The sequence below is a fragment of the Dreissena polymorpha genome, chromosome 1, assembly GCF_020536995.1.
Source record: "Dreissena polymorpha isolate Duluth1 chromosome 1, UMN_Dpol_1.0, whole genome shotgun sequence".
Lineage (NCBI taxonomy): Eukaryota > Metazoa > Mollusca > Bivalvia > Myida > Dreissenidae > Dreissena > Dreissena polymorpha.
The window spans coordinates 178,232,409-178,253,859 of NC_068355.1; the positions used below are offsets into that span (position 1 = coordinate 178,232,409).

The window sequence follows — 21,451 nt, forward strand, 5'->3', positions numbered from 1 at the left end:
ATCATAAGGGGACGGTGCAGGCAAAGTTATGTAACTCTGACTGGCATTTGGACGGAATTATGGGCCCTTTATACTTAGAAAATTGAAAATTTGGTTAAGATTTATGTTTTGGTCACTTTACCCCTAAAGTATCATAGATACTGCTTTCATACTTGGAACACTCACAAACTATCATAAGGGTACAGTAAAAGGACAAGTTGCATAACTCTGGTTGTCATTGTTACGGAATTATGGCCCTTTTTTGACTTAGTAACTTTTAATATATGGTTAAATTTTGTGTTTCGATCCACTCGAAGTATCAAGGCTATTGCTTTCAAACTTCAAATACTTACATGCTATCATGAGGTTACTGTACCTGGCAACTTGAATTTTACTTTGACCTTTGAATGACCTTTACTCTCAAGGTCAAATTATTAAATTTTGCTAAAATTGCCATAACTTCTTTATTTATGATTAGATTTGATTGATACTTTGATGAAACTACTCTTACCTGACATACCACTATAGACTTCACCCAAACCATCCCCCGTGCCCTCCCCCCCCCCTCCCCCCCCTCCCCCCCCCCCAATTTTTTTAATTTTTTTTTTTTTTTTTTTTTTAAGATCATCTCACAAATGACCACCACACCCTCACACTATACCCCCACCCCACCCCCCCCACCCCACCCCACCCCCCAAATTTTTTTTTTTTTTTTTTTTTTTTTTCGCTTTTTTGGAAGATAATGTAATAAATGTCCACAACCCCACACTATACACCCCTCTTCACTCCACTCCTCCCTCCTTTGTGATTGAAAATGAGAGTCCCTTCACCTTTAAAAAGAAAATAGATGAGCGGTCTGCACCCGCAAGGCGGTGCTCTTGTTATACGTAGACGTAGTCTCTCACACGATTCCAGGAACATAAACAAATGCAATATATCTTGATTAAAGTTTTAATAGATAGTTGCTACAAATAATTGCGTATGTTTCTTTCATTTATGTCAAAGACGCAGTCTCTTTCAAGATTCCACAGACATAAACAAATGCAATAATTCTTGATCATAACTTTAATAGATAGTTGCTACAAATAATCGTCATCAAACATCACCAGGCCTAATGTACCCTGCTGAAAATCTTTCAAAACAATTCTACTCGCTGCCACAAAGTCCACCCGGTATCTGTTTCCTCCAGTCATCGAGATTTCATTTGATTTCATAACCAACTTGTGTTTTAGAGCAATATGTGATAGGAGCTTCAGCACGTCATCAGTGGGTTCGGACAGTCCGTAATGTTTCACATACTGAAATAACTGAGATTTATTCAACTTAAAGAGTAAATAGTCCACCATAGTGTCCTCTCCCACACGTGGGCTGGGTATACACTCGCATAAAGTCAAACGCAGACCCGTGTCCACGTTGCCTATCTTCGGACTCAATATTCCCGGAGTGTCGACCACAAACATGTCCGGGTCAAAGTTCACGCGCACTTTATTCATGACAGCTCGTGTAACCCCCGGCATCGCACCGACAGGTGCTGCCTTACGATTTGTAGTAGAAGCCTGTCTTAACTTGTTCAATATCGTTGATTTACCCACATTCGGCACTCCAATAACCATAATGTTGTAGTGATTGTGAACGTCCGGTCGAAATCTCGGTCTTGCCTGAACTTCACGTAGCAATATCGGCGTCACAACATTTTTCATCACTTTCAGAATGTCTTTACCACCGCATGATATAAACTGAACATTAGCAATTCCCTGCTCGGTCAGTTTGGTTTCAATTTCACCCTTCCTCGAGAGGTCTGCGAGATCACTCTTGTTCAACAGCAGGACGTGTGGTCTCACATGAATGATGTCTCGAAGCTGGTTGTTTCGACCAGAGAACGGGATCCTTGCATCATGAACTTCTAGGACACCGTCGATATTGTGCAGTGCCGCCTGGATTTGTTCAACCCCCTTCTTCATGTGACCTGAAAGGTTATCGTCAACTTTAACATTTATGAAATCTATAAGGAAAAAAAAAAGTTAATCTCCACTTAATGCCTGTAAATTATAGCATATTTCGAATATTTCGGCAATAATGGCTTTTAAATGGTCACCAAAGTTCATGGACAAAAATTGCTGAAAACTTGACCAGGTGATCATCAGGATATAGAGGGTTTATCATGTTTGTCCAAACATGTGAGGGCATCAGTGTCTGACACATTTCTAGTTTTATTTGCATGATTAAAACATGTCTAAGCATTTATTTTAAAAAAAAATCATAAAGTCTACAGAACAACCAATTGTTTGTTTTGACATTTACTCTGTTAGTCTAAATCACTCCCAGACATGTGCTTTCATATCTTTATCGCATAATATTTACTGTTGTTAGACAGCATGTTGTCATGATCACAAATATAATGAGCAAATGTTGCAATCTAACTACTGGGTATATTCAGAGTTTCTCTACAATGCAGGAATAAACCTGAAACCTGAAGTAATATGCGTTCTGAATAAACCTGAAACCTGAAGTAATATGCGTTCTGAATAAACCTGAAACCTGAAGTAATATGCGTTCTAAATAAACCTGAAACCTGAAGTAATATGCGTTCTGAATAAACCTGAAACCTGAAATAATATGCGTTCTGAATAAACCTGAATCCTGAAGTAATATGCGTTCTGAATAAACCTGAAACCTGAAGTAATATGCGTTCTGAATAAACCTGAAACCTGAAGTAATATGCGTTCTGAATAAACCTGAAACCTGAAGTAATGTGCGTTCTGAATAAACCTGAAGCCTGAAGTAATATGCGCTCAGAATAAACCTGAAACCTGAAATAATATGCCCTCAGAATATACCTGAAACCTGAAATAATATGCGCTCAGAATAAACCTGAAACCTGAAATAATATGCGTTCTGAATAAACCTGAATCCTGAAGTAATATGCGTTCTGAATAAACCTGAATCCTGAAGTAATATGCGTTCTGAATAAACCTGAATCCTGAAGTAATATGCGCTCAGAATAAACCTGAAACCTGAAATAATATGCCCTCAGAATATACCTGAAACCTGAAGTAATATGCGTTCTGAATAAACCTGAAACCTGAAGTAATATGCGTTCTGAATAAACCTGAATCCTGAAGTAATATGCGTTCTGAATAAACCTGAATCCTGAAGTAATATGCGTTCAGAATAAACCTGAATCCTGAAGTAATATGCTTTCTGAATAAACCTGAATCCTGAAGTAATATGCGTTCTGAATAAACCTGAAACCTGAAATAATATGCGTTCAGAATAAACCTGAAACCTGAAATAATATGCGTTCAGAATAAACCTGAAACCTGAAGTAATATGCGTTCTGAATAAACCTGAATCCTGAAGTAATATGCGTTCTGAATAAACCTGAAACCTGAAATAATATGCGTTCAGAATAAACCTGAAACCTGAAATAATATGCGTTCAGAATAAACCTGAAGTAATATGCGTTCTGAATAAACCTGAATCCTGAAGTAATATGCGTTCTGAATAAACCTGAAACCTGAAGTAATATGCGTTCAGAATAAACCTGAAACCTAAAATAATATGCGTTCAGAATAAACCTGAAACCTGAAATAATATGCGTTCAGAATAAACCTGAAACTGGTCTTGAATAATATTAATGAAATATCAATATTGTAATTTTATGGGAAAAATATTTACATGTAAATCTAGATGTTGGCGGAAAAAACAGAACTCTTATATTAATCTAATTTACCTATAGTCAAAATAAAACCATTTTCACAATGGATTAGTTTCTAAAGGGCAACAGTTTTGTTGTTGTTGTGTTTTATTTAATAATTTAGTTACAATCAAGTCTTAGTAACATCGATATTTCATACTGATCAATTTTTTTTATATGATCCTGTAATTATTAACCATCTAGCATAATTTTTGTTTTTTACTGATTATTTAAAAATATGTTTTATTTAGAACGCATTCAGTACAAAAAGTAAGAGCATCTATTTAAAACATAGTTGCTCATAATTTAACCTCAATTTTGTAAAAGGCATACATGTACATTTGCAAGAAGATTTAATTTTGGTTTAAACAAGTTCTGCTTTAAAGGGATCTTTTCACGCTTTGGTAAATTGACAAAATTGAAAAAAGTTGTTTCAGATTCGCAAATTTTCGTTTTGGTTATGATATTTGTGAGGAAACAGTAATACTGAACATTTACCATGCTCTAATATAGCCATTATATGCATCTTTTGACGATTTTAAAACCTAAAAATTATAAAGCGTTGCAACGCGAAACGATTGAATAATTTGGAGAGTTCTGTTTTTGTCGTTAAATTTTGTGAAACTACGAAGATTGCTTATATAACGTATAAAATACGTTTAGCATGTGTTCTCGGCGGAATAGCTCAGTAGGTTAAAGCGTTTTTACTTCAGGACTCTGGCAGGACTCCAGGGGTCACTGGTTCGAAACCTGCTCCGGGCAATGTTCTTTTCCTTTTTTTAATTTTATTCTTGATTTTTTACTGGAGCTTTTACGATCCAATGTTTACATTTATCAATATAAAGCATTTAATGAATAAGTTAAAAAAAAATGCCAAAATCTGTGAAAAGGCCCCTTTAAAGTTATACAAATGATTATTTGATTTGTTTTGGTCAAAATATGGTTACAAAAAGGTTTATTTTTACTCATATTTGAGTAGTGGAGCAGTGATGCAATCAAAATTGTGGTGGAAACTTGCCCTATAAAAAAGAGAAGAGCCTATTGACTCCAAAAGTATTGCAGACAGAACTTTTCATTGACTATTCCACTATGCTGACCAATAATTTATATTGAAATAGCAGGGATTTTCTTCTTAATAAAGTACCTGAAAACTGTACTTTTCCCAATTTGGCAAAAAAATCACTGAAATAGGTACCCATCTCTATTGGATATTATTGTTTTATTAGTTTTATTAGCAGACAATTAACCTCTTGTTTTGAACTTGTAAATGAAATTACCCATTTAGTTAGCGAGGGCCAAAATGCCCTGCACATTACACAGCACATGGTATCAATTTTATAGTTTGCACTTCAAATATGATTTATTGAACAATTGATTTTACAGTCAATAAACCCTCAAAGAATTTGTAAATATTTTTCCTTCTACTAAAAATGGACTGTAAAGAAAATGGCTCAAACCATGTCTGCTTGCTTTGGATTGTTTCATGTAAAGCGCCGGAAATGGCATGATAATGTGTCACAGGGTGAGAAAATTGTGCAGCCAGTCTCAGACTTGAGCCCAGGACACCTCACTAACAGGGCCAATGCTCTCTCTAATGAGCTAACTGGGCCGTTACACAACTTCTCCCCTAACGTGACCAAGTTTAGACCGTGACATACACCCCCACTTGAAAATGTATTTGTCCTCTAATATAGGATTTGGGGCGATATATATAATTAACCATGGGCCTCCGTAGGAGCATACCCAGGTAATGTAACGGTCCGGCGTTGGGCGCCAAATGTCACTGGGTGAGAAAATTGTGCTGCCAGTCCGGGACTCAAACCCGGGACACCTCGCTACATATTCAAGTGGGGGTGTATGTCAAGGTCTAAACTTGGTCATGTTAGGGGAGAAGTTGTGTGATGACCCGGTTAGCTCATTACGGAGAGCACTCGCCCTGTTAGCGAGGCGTTCCAGGTTCAAATCCTGGACTTGCCACACAATTTTCTCACCCTGTGACACATGCACAAGGTATTTTTACATATTTTTGTTAACTATAAATTCACCTCCTCTGAGTGTTTACGTTAAGAGGCATACAAACTTCAACACTCCGGCAATTTGGGACGAATCTGACTGAGGGCTAAATTGTAATTTGAAGATCAGAGTTTTTATGCACTTAACATATGAACATGAATGACTGCAGAGTTACATACCTGGAAACCACTGGATCTTATTTTTCTCTGGCATAATAAACGCATTGCGCATTGCGAAAGTTTTGTTGACAAAATGGTTCGCCATGTTTCTTGCTCAAGGTTACATTCCACTAAATAATTTCGTATGGAATTTAGACTAAGAGACGATACGGGCCGTAAGGACAATTCGATACGGACAAGATTTGCACGGACCATATCTGAAATGATAATAATTTCGTATTCATTCAATATTGTATTCATCAAATCAATAAAATATTAAAGTTGCTGTAAATATAAAGCATACTTTAATATGATTGCATCCTAAATCGACACACATATGGATAACCGCACGTGTGCAAATTCACGTATTATTCGTATAATTGTATGACACACCATTCCGAAAGACGATAAACAACAAAATGAGGCAACTATCTGTTATACACGTTTAAAGAAGCACCTTTATTTGTAAAATACATTCAGTAAAATAATACATTTCTAACGATTTTATGACATCTAGAGAAACGAATGTGCAATAACAAACATTACAAGTACATCGATCATATTACAAAAAGAAAACAAACAAAAATACACATATATCTACACTCAATCATTCATATAGGACAATACATTTTACAAAACTCATCAAATAAATCACTCGTACTTATTTCCTTCAGCCCGTATCGGTTCCAAGCCGCAAAAATCGGCCCTGCACGTTACGGGTCTGTTTGGCTTGGTGACATTACTTGCGCTCGATTGGTCGTTGTCGGCTCGGGTACTACTGAAATGAACCCCGGGTACTCTTAAGTATACTTAAATGTACCCCGGGTACGGAACATATACGTACACGTACCCGGTCAATTAAGACTGTACCCGAGATGTATTTCCGCCTAAAATCCGTTGTCGTAAAACGCGCTACGGAATACAAAACAAAATTATCTTTGGAAAAAATAACTTCATCAAAATGCTTTTTGAGCAGGAGTTCCGATTATATAAAGGCCACTTTACAGAATATTGACATAAACATGAACACAATTAATTTGAAAAAAAGCCAACAACAATTAAGCGTTAGAATTCCTAGGTTCGTTTCAGTATATTTTCCGTACTCGGGGTACATTTAAGTATGCTTAAGAGAACCCGGGGTACATTTCAGTAGCACCCAAGCCGACGATGGCTTATCGAGCATTACTCGCAAGTGGGCTTTACTCGCGAATCATTAAATATTGCAAAGAAGTATAAATTCTCAAATGTGGACGAACTTAAAAAGCGTTATCGTTTAAAAACATGATAATTGCTGATATGGACGGAGTTTCTGTGATATCGATCAGGGATATTATAACACTTACAAATATTTGGTCAGCGTCCAAAATGCGACTGTGCACTAATGGCATAATAAATTACAAAACGATAGTGTTTAACCTGTTATTGTTTTTGTCTATAAGTTGAACAACGTTTCTGACCAAGCACGACAGCTCAGTTTGTAAGAACGACGTCTACACTCGTTTCACTGAAAGTCTCCTACGTCAGGAGTCCTATACCTACTTAGTTTTTTCTGACTTTTTGCGTATTTGTCATTTTTGTATTACATTATATTTGATTAACTTAATATTAACCCCTTTGAGTAAAAAGTTTTTATAATTACCAGGTACTTAACACGCGGAGTTAAGTTTGTATTTGCGATCGTCTCTCTAAGACCCTGTCATTTACATGTGTACACACGTGTATTTATATTTTTAAGAATTAACAACTCAATATCAACGAATATTTCGTACAATATTTAAAAAATAAATAAAGTGAACACATAACAAATCAACTTTCCTGATAGCAATAGCCAAAATTCCAACGCTAGATGTGGTCTGCCTGGTAACATAGATTAAAGCGATACAAATTTCTCGTTTTTATTTTTTGTGTCACAATATATCTAATGTGAATTTCCGGCTGTGATATACGAACATTCACGGGCCAACGCTAGAAAGGCTTCGGGCAGTTTCGGAAGCACGACGTAGTTGTTATGAATATGTCGTGAGAAAGTTAAATACGAATTGGCGTAATACATTCGTCAGTGCTCTGAAAGATACATTTAAAACCGCTGAATCTTTATAATGAATGGCAGTATTCCAAAAACAAATGGCTGAATGCATGTGCGTAAATTATCATCCCATATTAGCCTGTGTTGTATCCCATATTAGCCTGTGTTGTATCCCATATTAGCCTGTGTTGTATCCCATATTAGCCCGTGTTGTCCGCATGGACGACACTTAATATCCGCTTACACTGAATTTTCTTAAATAAGATACGTCATTAAAAAAACATCAATTATTAAAGCGAGCTGCACAAGCTTATCTGGGACTTTACGTACATGCATTAAGCCCCGTTTTCCCAGAACGCGACTTGAAGTGTTATTATGCGCATCTATATAACAGTATAATCTATGCTTATAGGTGTCTATCGCAACCGTTGTTTATTTTTGGTGTTTTCACTTCATTTACTCTTATATTTGTTAATGCAGCACCAACATACTAAAACAATCTTTCGGAACGAGAAAAATAACGCATTATTATGAATATCAACCGTGCTTTCGTTTGACAACTGATCATGCATGAACGATGTGAATCTAAATTTAGTTCTAGTCCAGATTCGTTCATACGACAAAAGACACAATTTTGTTTTACGGATTATTTTAATTTCCTGCAACGATATCTATCCATACGACACACGAACACTAACTCCGATCCTCATAAAAAGACAGTTTCGCTCGGCTTAGAGGACTGGGACAGTCATGTAAAATATCGAATATAATATATTTTTTTATAAACAACTGGAAGCAAGATGAGTTGCAGATAATTGGTCAGTAACCACGTTTTAACTTACTCTTTTGACCTGTTAATTCTTTTCAGCTAAATTCAACAGTGAACATGCGCATAATATCACTTCAAATATTTAAATAATGTAGTATCAATGTGACATGAAAGAACAGACACGCAGCATGCTGATACGGTAACTTTATCATTGCATTTCAATTAAACCTAGTTTACTACTACATGTAAATAATGCCATAAGAAACCACCCAATATGAATGACAATTCACGCAGTTACATATGCATACGTTGAAAAAGCCTCATTTTAACAATTGTGGACTGCAATCTTTATGCACTAATCTGGCCTGCATTTAAAAACTTCCGCAAATACATGTACACGAATATCGTATATTCTATAAATAGACAACACTATAGATCATGTGACTAACATTGATTGTGTAACACACTCATGACTCTTGTTCCAGTTAGTGTTATTTCACGGATTCACTGATAAGATTGCTCAAAGTGCAGGATTTAGAACTGTGGCAAGACTCAGTTTATTGTTCCTCTGTATACTGTACGCTATGGAGATCTGCGCTGTGTTATTTACCTGCCTCGTCGCTGGACTTGCGCTCACTCAGGCGTATCCGCTTCACGCATCATGCAAAGTTCAGTGGTATGTAGCCTATCAATGTACTTTAATATGTCGGGATGAACCGCACAATTTACAATGTAAATACAGACAAATATTTTAATTTTCAATTTCTACTATTCCGTTTAATTATATTTGAGTCGCGTTCACAGAAAACTTGGTATAATGCATGTGCGTAAAGTGTCGTTCCAGATTAGCCTGTGCAGTACGCACAGGCTAATTAGGGACGACACTTTTCGCTTTAAGGACATTTTTCGTTTAAATGAAGTCTCTTCTTAGCAAAAATCTAATTTAAGCGGAAAGTGTCGTCCTTGATTAGCCAGTGCGGACTGCACAGGCTAATCTGGGACGACACTTTACGCACATGCATTAATATGTCCAGTTTTATCAGAACACTAAATTTTAGACTCTTATTAAACGTTTTCAAGAAAAGGTCGGAACGGCGCTTTATCTTTTAAACAAACGATTTATGTTCAAGAACATTGCGTTCTTGCGAGAACACGATAGCATTTAAGAGAAACGAAAATATGACTTTGATTAAGAAACTAATGTATTATAAATCCAAAAACGCACAGTAGTCTTAATAATACATTTTTAAGGCGACTTGAGTATAAAGTATATATGAGCCACGCTCTGGGGATTTAATGTATGCGCGTAAAGTGTCGTCCCAGATTAGCCTGTGCAGTCTTGATTTTTGCAAAGAAGAGACTTTCTTCAAACGAAAAATATCATACAAGCGTAAAGTGTCGTCCCAGATTAGCCTGTGCAGTCTTGATTTTTGCAAAGAAGAGACTTTCTTCAAACGAAAAATAATATACAAGCGGAAAGTGTCGTCCCTGATTAGCCTGTGCGGACATCTTGGACGGCACTTTACGCACATGTATTAAACCCCTTTTTCTAAGAGCAATGCCCATGTGTTTTACCATGTGTTAACAGGTTAGACTTTGATGTTAGGCGTTTTTAACACTGAAATGTAAAGGTTTGACAAAATAACAACTCATAGAATAAAAAAGGTATTATGTTCAAACAAGCACAATAGAACAACCGACTAAGAAAAAAGTTGAATATTATACATGTATGTTGATTTTATTGAAAATGATCCATCGAAATCAGGATAAATGGCATACGTTGTTGAAGCTCTTCATCAAAAACGTTTATTACCGACTTGAAATTTAAACCATTCAAATTTATAATAATGCGTAGCGTAGTGGTAGATAGATTTTGCTTCAACATCAGTGTCTGTTATATAAACTGTATCATTGTATAACATGTATAATGTAAACAGCTTTTTTTCTTACATACGCGTAAGTGTTTTGTTGCATGATTAAATTTTATAACAAAATCAAAACTTTCCTCTTAAGTGAGCATCTGCACATGTTAGATATTAAACATACACCAACTATATATAAAGTGTTAAATTACGAAAGGCGTTGTGTTTTTCTCTACTCATTAGTCAATCACGTCAGTCAAATGATCCTATAACACCCGAAGTGTTTGTACTTATGTTGCATGTCTCTCTTGTATTTTAATGCGGATATTTGTATTGTGATCGTGATACAAAAGGACTGACTTAGTAAGATACACGAAAATCACACATCTTAAAGGACCTCTTTCACATATTTCGTACTAAGATATAAAAAAGTTTTTATGTTCCTGTTTTGTTAAGGCTTGCAGAAAATCACATTCCCTGTGCGACTTTAAATTAATGACGGCAATGCATTGTGTGTTTTTGTGGAGAAGTGTTGCCATCTCATTAACGTACTCAAGTACAAATGTCCTTATTTTCCATAAAATGCATCATATACTGTACATCAAACTAATCTATGGTCTGCAATCAAAACGACAGTTCCGTCAAAACCTTTGGTAAAATTGTACATGTTAATCGCTCATTTTTAAAATTTGAAAAATATTTCTTTGAAAATATAATATTAAAAATAACAAATAGAAGAATCATAATCTCAAATGTATCACTGAACAGAACCTAGCATCTCAAACGTATCACACACCATATATCATGACGTATCACACACCATATATCATGACGAAACAAAGCGTAGCAACTATGTGTAGTCAAAATACTCATATATGAACAAACGCAGCAAATCATGGTAGATTTTATGGATTTATAGGATTACAGGGACGCACTGGGTATTTTTCGGCCGCGGGATAGCCGGAGTCTCCAGTACAGTGTGTGTACATTGTGTTTTTTTGTCATTCAAAATCGGGTCCGTTAATCGGCCCCATTCCCAATGGAATAAACAGTATATATTTTATTTTGCCCTAATGGAAGTTATAAAGCTATAAATTCCAAATAAAAAGTTTCAAAATTTTTTTTTTTGGATCTCAGTATTTTATTTAACGCCCATCCATATAAGTTCAACCTTAGTAAATATAGTAGTGGAAATACTTGAAACTCAATTTTGACGCATTTTTAAGCAAAACAAAAGCAACACTAAATTCCCAATTTTAGTCAAAACTCCGCAAATTTTCCAAATCCAAAGGGACCCGGCCCATTCCGAAAATGGTGAAAAAACACTGTTTAGTACCGCCGATGAGACTCTTGTATCTCTCTGTAGAACGCAACGTTGAAACATTTGTGCGATCGGCTTACTTGTATAATTTGATGATTTGATTCATATAATGTTGTTTTGTTTTATTCATTGTCAACATATCTTTATTTGCTTGTCGTTAAATAAGACAAGAATTGTTAACAACTCGTCACTTTTAAATCACCTGAATGTGAAGCTTTAGCAAACAATGAACCAGTTTTCTTGAACATTTGCTACTATTTTACTCTTAATTTTTTGGCACACCGCAGTCTTTCATCGTTTATATATAATAACAGTTTTTATGAAAATAGGAGCCTTTTTTCTTGAAACAAAAAACTGGGCTTAATGTATGCGCGTAAAGTGTAGCCCCAAATTAGCCCGTGCAGACCATACATGCGAATCTGGTACGACACTTCAGATTGATGGAATTTTTCATTTTAAGGCAGTCTCTTTTGTATCGAAAATCCAATTCAGGTGGAACGTACCGTCCGAGATTAGCATGTGCGGACTGCACAGGCTAATCCAGGACGACACTTAATGCACATCCAATAAACCCAGTTTTCATTGAACGAGAACCACATGTCTCCATCATTTCTCTACAGGAGTCTGCCGTCAGTGAGTTGCCAGTCGTTCTCTTCCAAGATTATTGCGCAGGCTAAGCTATGGGAAAAGGAGGACAACTGCGCAGGGGGCGGGGAGAGGTGTCTATATAAGGTAAGGAAATCAAATGACTACATGAGGGTCGCGCTGTGAGAAAACCGGGCTTTATGCATGTGCGTAAAGTGTTTCCCTGGATTAGCCTGTGCATTCCGCACATCCGAATCTGGGACGACACTCTACGTACAGGAATTAAGCTCCGTTTCTCTGAGCGAGGCTCATGAGTATTTATATTCGAATATTCGATTGAATGGTTTAGCGAATATTCGAATACCGATATAAGTATTCGATGTCATCCCTATTTAATAGAACATGGTACGAAAGAAAAAATGTTACGAGATTTACATACGTGATTCAGATAAATAAGGGAGAAGACAGATTGAATGTTGCGCATTTTCAGTAACAGTACATGTATAAGCTTAACTTAGTGACTATTGCCTGACGTTATCAGTAACGATATCAGACCCAAAGACGTTATTAGTCTGGTTATTCAGTCCTATGAAAATGTCAGCCATGTTATGCAGACCGAATAGCCAGTTATAAGGTTGGCAGGCAAGTTTTCAGCCTTAATGATGCTGTTGGTCTAATTCAGTTATTCAGCAACTATTACTCGTGTAATTATTATTAGTTTTATTATTATTATTATACCGGATTTATATAGCGCCCTTTTCACGCAGGAGTGCACGTTCAAAGGCGCTTTACTAGTACTCTAAAACTCAAACTATAAGTACTACGTAAAAAAAAATGCACAATAACCATAGATTAGAAAGATCAGCAAGACAAAACATAGATAAAACAGAGACAGAGACACGGGTAACGTCAGGATACCATTACCACGAATCCACAAACCCCCAAAGGAATAATCATGCTTCCTTTAAAAGGGTTATTTCAAGTTCATGCTGATTGAGACAAGGGTAACGTCAGGATACCATTACCACGAGTCCACGAAACCCCAAAGGAATAATTATGCTTCCTTTAAAAGGGTTATTTCAAGTTCATGCTGATTGAGTATTAAATGTATTTGTCACAGTGCGTTTTGATAGTAATGTATGTAAATGACCCGGTTTGTTCTGTCAGTAGAGCACTCGCCTTTATAGCGAGAGGTCCCGGGTTTTAATCCCGGACCGGCTGCACAATGGTCACCCCAGCATCTTTATGAACCTCGTTGTGGAAAACCAGGGCTTAATTGACGTGTCGTTCCAGATTAGCCCATGAAGTCCGCACAGGCTAATCAGGGACAACACTTTACTCTTAAAAATTAATGGCGATTTTCGTTTTAAAGACATAATCTTCTTTGCGAAAATTTTGTTTTCGCGGAAAGAGTTGTCCATGAATAGCCTGTGCGGACTGCACAGTCTACTCTGGGACGACACTTTACGCACATGCATTAAGCCCCAGTCCCTCTAGCATATTGGGAACATGTATTCAGCCTCTCCGACATGCGTTCTAGATTACAGACCAGAGTGCACAGGAAATCAAGGGGACTCACATGACCCCGGTCAAACACTACGTGGACGACATCAGCTTCAAACTGACACCCGCCGGCGCCGGCTGTAACGTCGAGGTACAGTAGACCAGAGATGAAAGAGTTTAACCCATTTATGCCTAGTGGACTCTCCCATCCTTCTAAATTGGATCAATTTATTTTCAAAATTAGGGATGTCTAATATATATATTTCTATATTTATAATATTTCTTACGGAAATTCCTTTCAGCAAACAGCGCAGACCCTGACGAGACGCCGCATCATGCGGCGTCGCATCTGGGTCTACGCTGTTTGCCAAGGCCCTTTTTTCAAGACGCTAGGCATAAATGGTTTAATACATAAAAATACAAACAACGCGACATAAACATAACAAATGATTAAAGTTAGTTGAATTTAAGATATGTATTTGGTCTCATAGGAATCAAAGAATGTCTAGTAACGCGTCACAGGCGCTCATGTTTCAAAGGAATATTTTATCATGCATTTTGCAAACGGTTATTAAAAGAACATGCGAATCTATCTGCGGTAAATAGAAGTATAATTATTTTGATAGTTACAAGTTGCAAAATTATCTGAATAGTCTGTTTTTCTAAGGGTATTTATCTATATATTTAGCTATATATTTATAAGAGTTTTAAGGAAATAAAGTCGATTGATTAATGTGATACAGTGTTATTGTTAACGAATATTTGGCAATCTTAAGACTGTTTTGGCTACTCGCGACTATTTGATTGTGGCGTTACTCAGTCAAGTTTAAGGAAATCAATTGAGTCATGCTCTGGGAGAACGGGGCTTAATGCATGTGCGTCCCAGATTAGCCTGTGCAGTACCCATAGGCGAGTGAAGGGCGACACTTTTTGCTTGTATTGTATTTTTCGTTTAAAGGAAGTCTCTTCCTTACAAAGGTCCAGTTTGGGCGGAAAGTGTACTCCCTGATTAGCCTGTGCGGACTGCACAGGCTTATCTGGGGCGTCACTTTACCCATATGCAATAAGCCGGGGTTTCCCAGGACGCAATTCATTTGTCCCAATTGTCCGTGTTGGCACAGAGCATAAATGGGCAAGTAAACATGTGGCGGAATCTGGTATGTAATTGCTTTACAAAAACGTTGAAAAAAGCATAAGGGTTATTGAAAAAATAAATACGTCATGAACTATAAAATTTATCCTGCCGTGCTGTGCTTTTCCCTACTGTTTTATTCAATAGGGCCTCGTTTAAGGAAACTTGGCTTAATGCGTTTGCGTGAAGGGTAAATCCCAGATTGGCCTGTGCAGTATACAGACGCTAATCCGGGACTACACTTTACTCCGAGACTGGAGTTTCTTTAAGAAGAGACTTCCTTTAAATGAGCATTTCCATACAGGGCGAAAGTGCCTTACCCGATTAACCTGTGCGAGCTGCACAGGCTAATCTGGGACTATAATTTATGCAAATGCATTTAGCCCAGTTTTCTCAGAACGTCTCCAATATCCTGTAACGAGTGCGTGTTTCTCGTGCAGGGTTTCTCCACATCTGAGACCTGGTACGCCTACCTTGACTACGGTACCAACTACTGCAACCTCGAGAATCTGATTACAGGTACGAGTTCATGTGGAACCCGATTTAATTAACCCATTTATGCCAAGTGGACTCTCTCCTCCTCCTAAATTGGATCAATTTATTTCCAAAATTAGGGATGCCTAGTATATTTATTTCTACATTTAAAATATTTCTTACAGAAATTCCTTTAAGCAAACAGCGCAGACCCTGATTAGACGCCGCATCATGCGGCGTCTTATCTGGGTCTGCGCTGTTTGCCAAGGCCTTTTTTCTAGACGCTAGGCATAAATGGGTTAATTTAGTATTATTGTGGTACTCTATATGTATTTATTTCATTATTTTGGCAACAGACCTTTGCTTACCGGTACTTTAGGTAACATTCTGGTACCCGATCTTTGCTTTAGTGATGAGCTGGTACCCAATCTTCACTTACTGAAGTAGTATTCTGGTAGGTATACCGCGTGGACTTAGTAGCGCATAAATAGGAACATTTTCAGATAACGTTTAAGTGATTTAATTTTATGTAGGTCGGCATGAAATTTCGTGTTGTTTTTTTTCAAAAAATGACTTGTGTGGACACAAACATTCGTGCAATTCTGATTTTGGAAAAAAAATGCTTCGGTCTCTGTCGGATGTGTTAAGTTTAGTTTAAACCTATTTATTTTAGCTCGGTTGCATAGAAAGCCTTAGGCTTATTTGAAACGCGCTCGAGTTCGTTTCCTGGGACTATAATCAGTAATTGGTATCTATGGGGGAAATCTTCAGCACGCTTCCACTTTGGGGATCGAACCCGTGACCTCCCGATCGCTAGGCGGACACCATATCCACTACACCACCGTCGGATGTGTTTCTGTTGAATTCGTGGATCTGTCAACCCGCGAAATCAATGAAAATTAATTTCCCACGAACAATAACGCTTTAACAGTATTTCGAGGCAGCAAAATAACCCATATACTGCGATGTCGTTTCAGGTGCCGGTTTGAACACCTCTCAAGGCTACACGGAGACGACCAATGACAACGTGTGCACGCAGTTCTCGAGCCACGACTGCGACAAATACTAGGCCACCTTCAGCGACACCCATAGTTATATCAGCTGCGTTTTGGAAAAACCGGGCTTTATGCATGTTACATTAAAACGTCGTCCCGATTTTATGATTTTTTTTCCGTTTTAAGAACGTTTCTTGTATAATAAAATCCAGTCTAGGCGGAAAGTGTCGTCACTGATTGGCCTATGCAGACTGCACAGGCTTATTCGAGACGACACTTTACGCATATGCATAGATACAAGTTTTTCCAGAAAGCTTTTCATATTGTTATGTACGTTGGACCTACCAAATGAACACAGTTATCAACAAAGTAACTTGTATGTTTAATAAAGTTTGTTAAAACTTAATTTACAAACTGCGGAATAAAGACCAACACATTCGGCGAAAATAAAGAGCTTGTACTGAAGAGAAAACTTATCTTACATTGGAAAATACAGCAAACAAAGAAGTGGAGATTCGTAAATACATATAAGTGGCAAATACAAAATAAGACACGATAAATAATACGAACAACGCTGGAATAGAAGAAAACTTACAACTGGAGAATAAAACAACAAGATGAGATTTTTTTAGAACACATAACAACATGCGATTGGAGAACTTTGTAGAACACGTCATAACATGCAATGTTTTGAAATCATTCTATATTTAGTTTCAACATGTCCTTATTCATAAAAATGTTTTTATACACTAATCTTGAAAACTATTTATCTTTGAAGCAATATGGACCGCTCCCTGTGAAAATCGGTCTGAATGCATGTCCGTTAATTGTCGTTCCAGATTAGGCTATGCAGTCTGCACAGGCTAATCAGGGACGACACATTTCGCCTTAATTGTATTTTCCGCTTAAATAAAGTGTCTTCTTAGCAAAAATCTGATTATGCAAGTCCTAACCCTAGTTTTTTCCAGAGCGCAGGTCGTGTCAACGTAAAATGCATAATATAACATGTATAACTGTACAGGTTCACCGGTATATAATGCTGGAAATTTTATAATTTGATTATATTAATAAATCACAAAATTTACTTTTAAACTTCTTTAACAAATGCTGCACCAGCCTAAAATCGAAATTTAATGAGGTAGATATTATGTAAATATTCGACCTGCTTTTATTGGCTTCTCTTCTATTTGGATGATTACTTGATAACTAAGATTATGAACTTATCCATTCGTGTCCCTCACCAAATGTTGTAACAAAATAAACTCTACCGTCAGGGGAATTTCGCGGTTTATTAACATAAGTGAACATGCATGGTCGGAATTTATTCTTTTTGTTGCTTCAAAATTAATCTTACATTCAAAGCGAAAACTCAAAAAGTGAAAAAGGATCATGCGACTGGCGTATGTTGTATAGGACCGAACTTGACATTTCAGGCTTACTTTGTTGCTTACGCTTACATTATCGTAATTTTACGGACAAACTCGGAGACCGTTCGGGATGACGGAAATGAACGAAATATGGTGATAATAAACGAAGTTCATTTTAGGTTGAGATCCTTAATCCGAGCGTCAGGTAGGAAGATGATCCTTTTAAGTACGTTTAAATCCTTAGCCCGAGCTCTTGCTCCAATGATTACCCTTTAAAGTACACTTCACTAGGAGCCTACATATTTGGTGTGCTTGCCCTGGGCTAGAAGTGTTCCGTCAGCCATGTTGGTTATGTCCACGGACAGGAAGGCGAGTCGCTTGCCGCGTTTCAATATCCGGGCATCTACCACAATCTCCTCGCCGACACGTGCCCCCTTCATGAATCTGGAATTTAAACAAACTGTGAAGCCATAAATAGCCGCTCTCTTGGAAAACGGGGCTTAATGCATGTGCGTTAAGTGTCGTCCAAGATTAGCATGTGTAGTCCGAAAAGGCTAATCTGGGACGACACTTTCCGCCTTAACTTGATTTTCGGTAAGGAGGGACTTCCTTTAAACTAAAAATACCATAAATGCGGACAGTGTCGTCTCTGATAAGCCTGTGCGGACTGCACAGTCTAATCTGGGACGACACTTTACGCATATGCATTTAGCCCAGTTTTCTCAGAACGCGACTCATATATTACTATAGCAGTTATAATAAATACAGGTAGCTCTATACTTTAAATCATTATTATAAAAAACATCAGGGCATTTTTCCTTCTGTGAGAGTGGCCATTTTTCAAAATGTTGGGAAATTCGCGACTGAAATTTTCACAATTTCAAGAAGTTTGCGTCCCTAATTTTCACAATTTATGAAAGTTCGCGACTCATTTATTCACAATTAATGAAAGTTTGCGACTCTTTTTTTCACAAAATTGGGGGGGGGGGGGGGGCAAGGCCAATTCACAAAAAGCCCTGTTATAAGGCAGGCATTAACATGACTAATTTTCGTTGATTTCGTTGCTTGATCGAGCCGCGAATGCAGCACAAACACATCGGAAAAGGACCAAAGCTAATTCCTATTTTTTTCCAAAATCAAAAATCTATGATGTACACGTCAACTTTTTTTTCTCGAAAAACAGTGAAAGTTCATGCCGTAAAATATGAATTAATTTACAGTTCTTTAGTTGTGACTATCGAAAGTTCATATGCTTTATTTCCAAAATGTCTTGCGGCGATTGAATCAATACGTAAATATAAGTTTTCTGTACTAAGCAGAAGTTTATCAGGCGAGGCTAAGAAACAGTGGCGAAGTGTTTCGTGCTGAACATACAAAAACCTAGCGCCGAACTGGATAACCAATGTTATCTGAAGCGTTATGACACATGTTCGTGCCGTTTGAATGATTTTGTATAAGTAATTATATAATCAATATATCATCAGGTAAGTAAGCAATAAGAATATCCGGTGATAGGAAACAAACGAGCGCATGGCCACGATAAATGGAGTCTCGTTTTGAGAAAACTGGACTTAATGCATATGCGTTAGATTTCGTCCCAGATAAGCCTGCGCAGCCGGTCCGCACGGGCTTATCAGGGACGACACTATTCGCCACTGTGTTTTTTTCGGTTAAATGAAGTCATTTTGTATAAAAAAAAAATCAAGTTACATCGGAAAGTGCCGTCCCTCATTAGCCTGTACGGACAGCACAGGCTAATCTGGGTTGACACGCACATGAATAACCCAGTTTTCAGAAAAGGCGGCGCACATTATTTTTGATAACAATGTGATTAATATGTTACTCAGACCAGGATAGGAAACAGACTGACGACGTGGAGCAAAAATAAATAGTTTGTTCGGCCCCTGTTACAATACTCACGTTCCCTGTTACGATACGCACGTCATCTGTTACAAAACTCACGTCCCTGTTACGACACTCACGTCCCCTGTTACAATACTCACGAGACGCTCAGGTCGACGCTCACGCCCGCTACCGGCTCCTCTGTGGCCATCAGTGCCCACGTGGACACGGCGTCTACCAGCGTGCACGTGAGTCCGCCGTGCAGCGTTCCGCCCCTGTTCTGATGCTCTTCTCCCACGTGCAACGCACATTTGCACGTGCCACCACCACCACTTAAAACACGCACCTGCAGGCATATTGAATGAGTAGTTATTATTGTTGTGAAAAATTGTGTCAAAATAAGCGTCATTTATAAAAACGCCGGAAGCCAGAAAACCTTCTTAAATGATAAAAAATAAATAAACGGAAACGTTAACAATTTCAAATAAATCGAACCAACAAGAACGCCGACAGTCACTTATTACACTATAGACCTTGAGTAAATAAAATGTTAAACAGGTGGTTTATGATTTTAATTTGGAGATTTCTATAAGAAAACATTCCCCACCCATCCCAATTGAGAGGTTAACTGGATATTTCATGATTGCATGTTTTTTTCTTTCTGTCCGAGTGTCCGTCTCCGTTGTCCCATCTGTCTGTGTCTGACTGTTGATACAAACTTGTCATCCGTTCCCAGACACTATTCAACGAACACAGCCTGATAATAATTTAAGTTGTACATGTTCAATATATTTTCCCACGAAAAAAATCTAACAGTGCGCAATAGTTAACTGTCTTAAAAACAACTACTTCTATACGTATTAGCTCATGCGGGGTGGGCGGCATTTGTCACGTCTGATGCAAGATGAATAATATTCACTGAATAAGTTGTTATATAACTAAGTCAAAGACTAATAGATTTACTTTGAATGGTATTTTCAGTTCTCCTGAAATCAACCCATGCCAGCGAATAAAACACACATTTCTGTAGAATCATTATTTTCGTGGGACATTAATTTTCGTTGATTGCGTGGGTTTACCGAGCCGCATATTTCACTTAAACACATCGGTCAATGACCGATTCAAATTCTATAGATCTGTTTGCTGTTTCAAAATCAGAACTTTAATGCCGACAGATATAAATGATATGAAACATTCGTGGATAAAAAGCCATATCCAAGGAGCCATTAGTCAATATAAATTGACGCCTAGGAGTCTTTTGATGATTTTTGCTTTGGCAGACCCTCGACTCAGATTTATTCTGAACGCGAATTATTGTAGCTAAGGAGCCATAAGCCCCTAAAATGTGCTGGCCCCTTAGATAAAATGTAAACACTTCTAAGTAATCTATACCAGCACTACTGGCAGAAAAACATGTGTGTAACTATGGATACTTGTTAGTTTATATCACTCCTAATGTTACCATTATAATAAAGTTTGTCCGAATAATCAGTTATCCGAAATAATATGTCGTTTGTAAGATAGCAGGTTTCGGGCTGTTTTATGCTATGTCCCTAGTGTAGCGTTCTTACCGACTTCAAAACGTTCTCGAAGCCTTTATATTCCCTGGTCGATTGTTGAACAATCTTCCTCAATATCTGTAGACCTTGAGATGTACTCATTGTTAATGGACTGACAGCTGCATTGAAGAGTATTTTTGTTTGAGTTTATTTCAGTGCAAAATTTCAA

At 37.5% G+C, this 21,451-nt stretch overlaps 3 protein-coding genes across 3 annotated transcripts; 1 reads left to right on the plus strand and 2 right to left on the minus strand.

The window, feature by feature from the left end:
- Positions 1 to 1,029: 1,029 nt before the first annotated feature.
- Positions 1,030 to 6,012, minus strand: LOC127863056 (mitochondrial ribosome-associated GTPase 1-like). Its single transcript, XM_052402464.1, has 2 exons — positions 5,869 to 6,012; positions 1,030 to 1,945 (listed from the first exon to the last, which is right to left on the minus strand). Exons 1-2 carry the CDS (start codon positions 5,951 to 5,953, stop codon positions 1,059 to 1,061), a joined length of 972 nt encoding a protein of 323 aa, XP_052258424.1. The 5' UTR covers positions 5,954 to 6,012; the 3' UTR covers positions 1,030 to 1,058.
- Positions 6,013 to 9,069: 3,057 nt separating this feature from the next.
- On the plus strand, positions 9,070 to 17,598 carry LOC127863072 (uncharacterized). Its single transcript, XM_052402465.1, has 5 exons — positions 9,070 to 9,318; positions 12,446 to 12,557; positions 13,951 to 14,064; positions 15,486 to 15,564; positions 16,497 to 17,598. The coding sequence occupies exons 1-5, from the start codon at positions 9,227 to 9,229 to the stop codon at positions 16,586 to 16,588; spliced, it is 489 nt and encodes a 162-aa protein (XP_052258425.1). The 5' UTR covers positions 9,070 to 9,226; the 3' UTR covers positions 16,589 to 17,598.
- On the minus strand, positions 16,830 to 21,451 carry LOC127863088 (acyl-coenzyme A thioesterase 13-like). The gene is made up of 3 exons (XM_052402466.1): positions 21,295 to 21,451; positions 19,885 to 20,069; positions 16,830 to 18,325 (listed from the first exon to the last, which is right to left on the minus strand). Exons 1-3 carry the CDS (start codon positions 21,382 to 21,384, stop codon positions 18,169 to 18,171), a joined length of 432 nt encoding a protein of 143 aa, XP_052258426.1. The 5' UTR covers positions 21,385 to 21,451; the 3' UTR covers positions 16,830 to 18,168.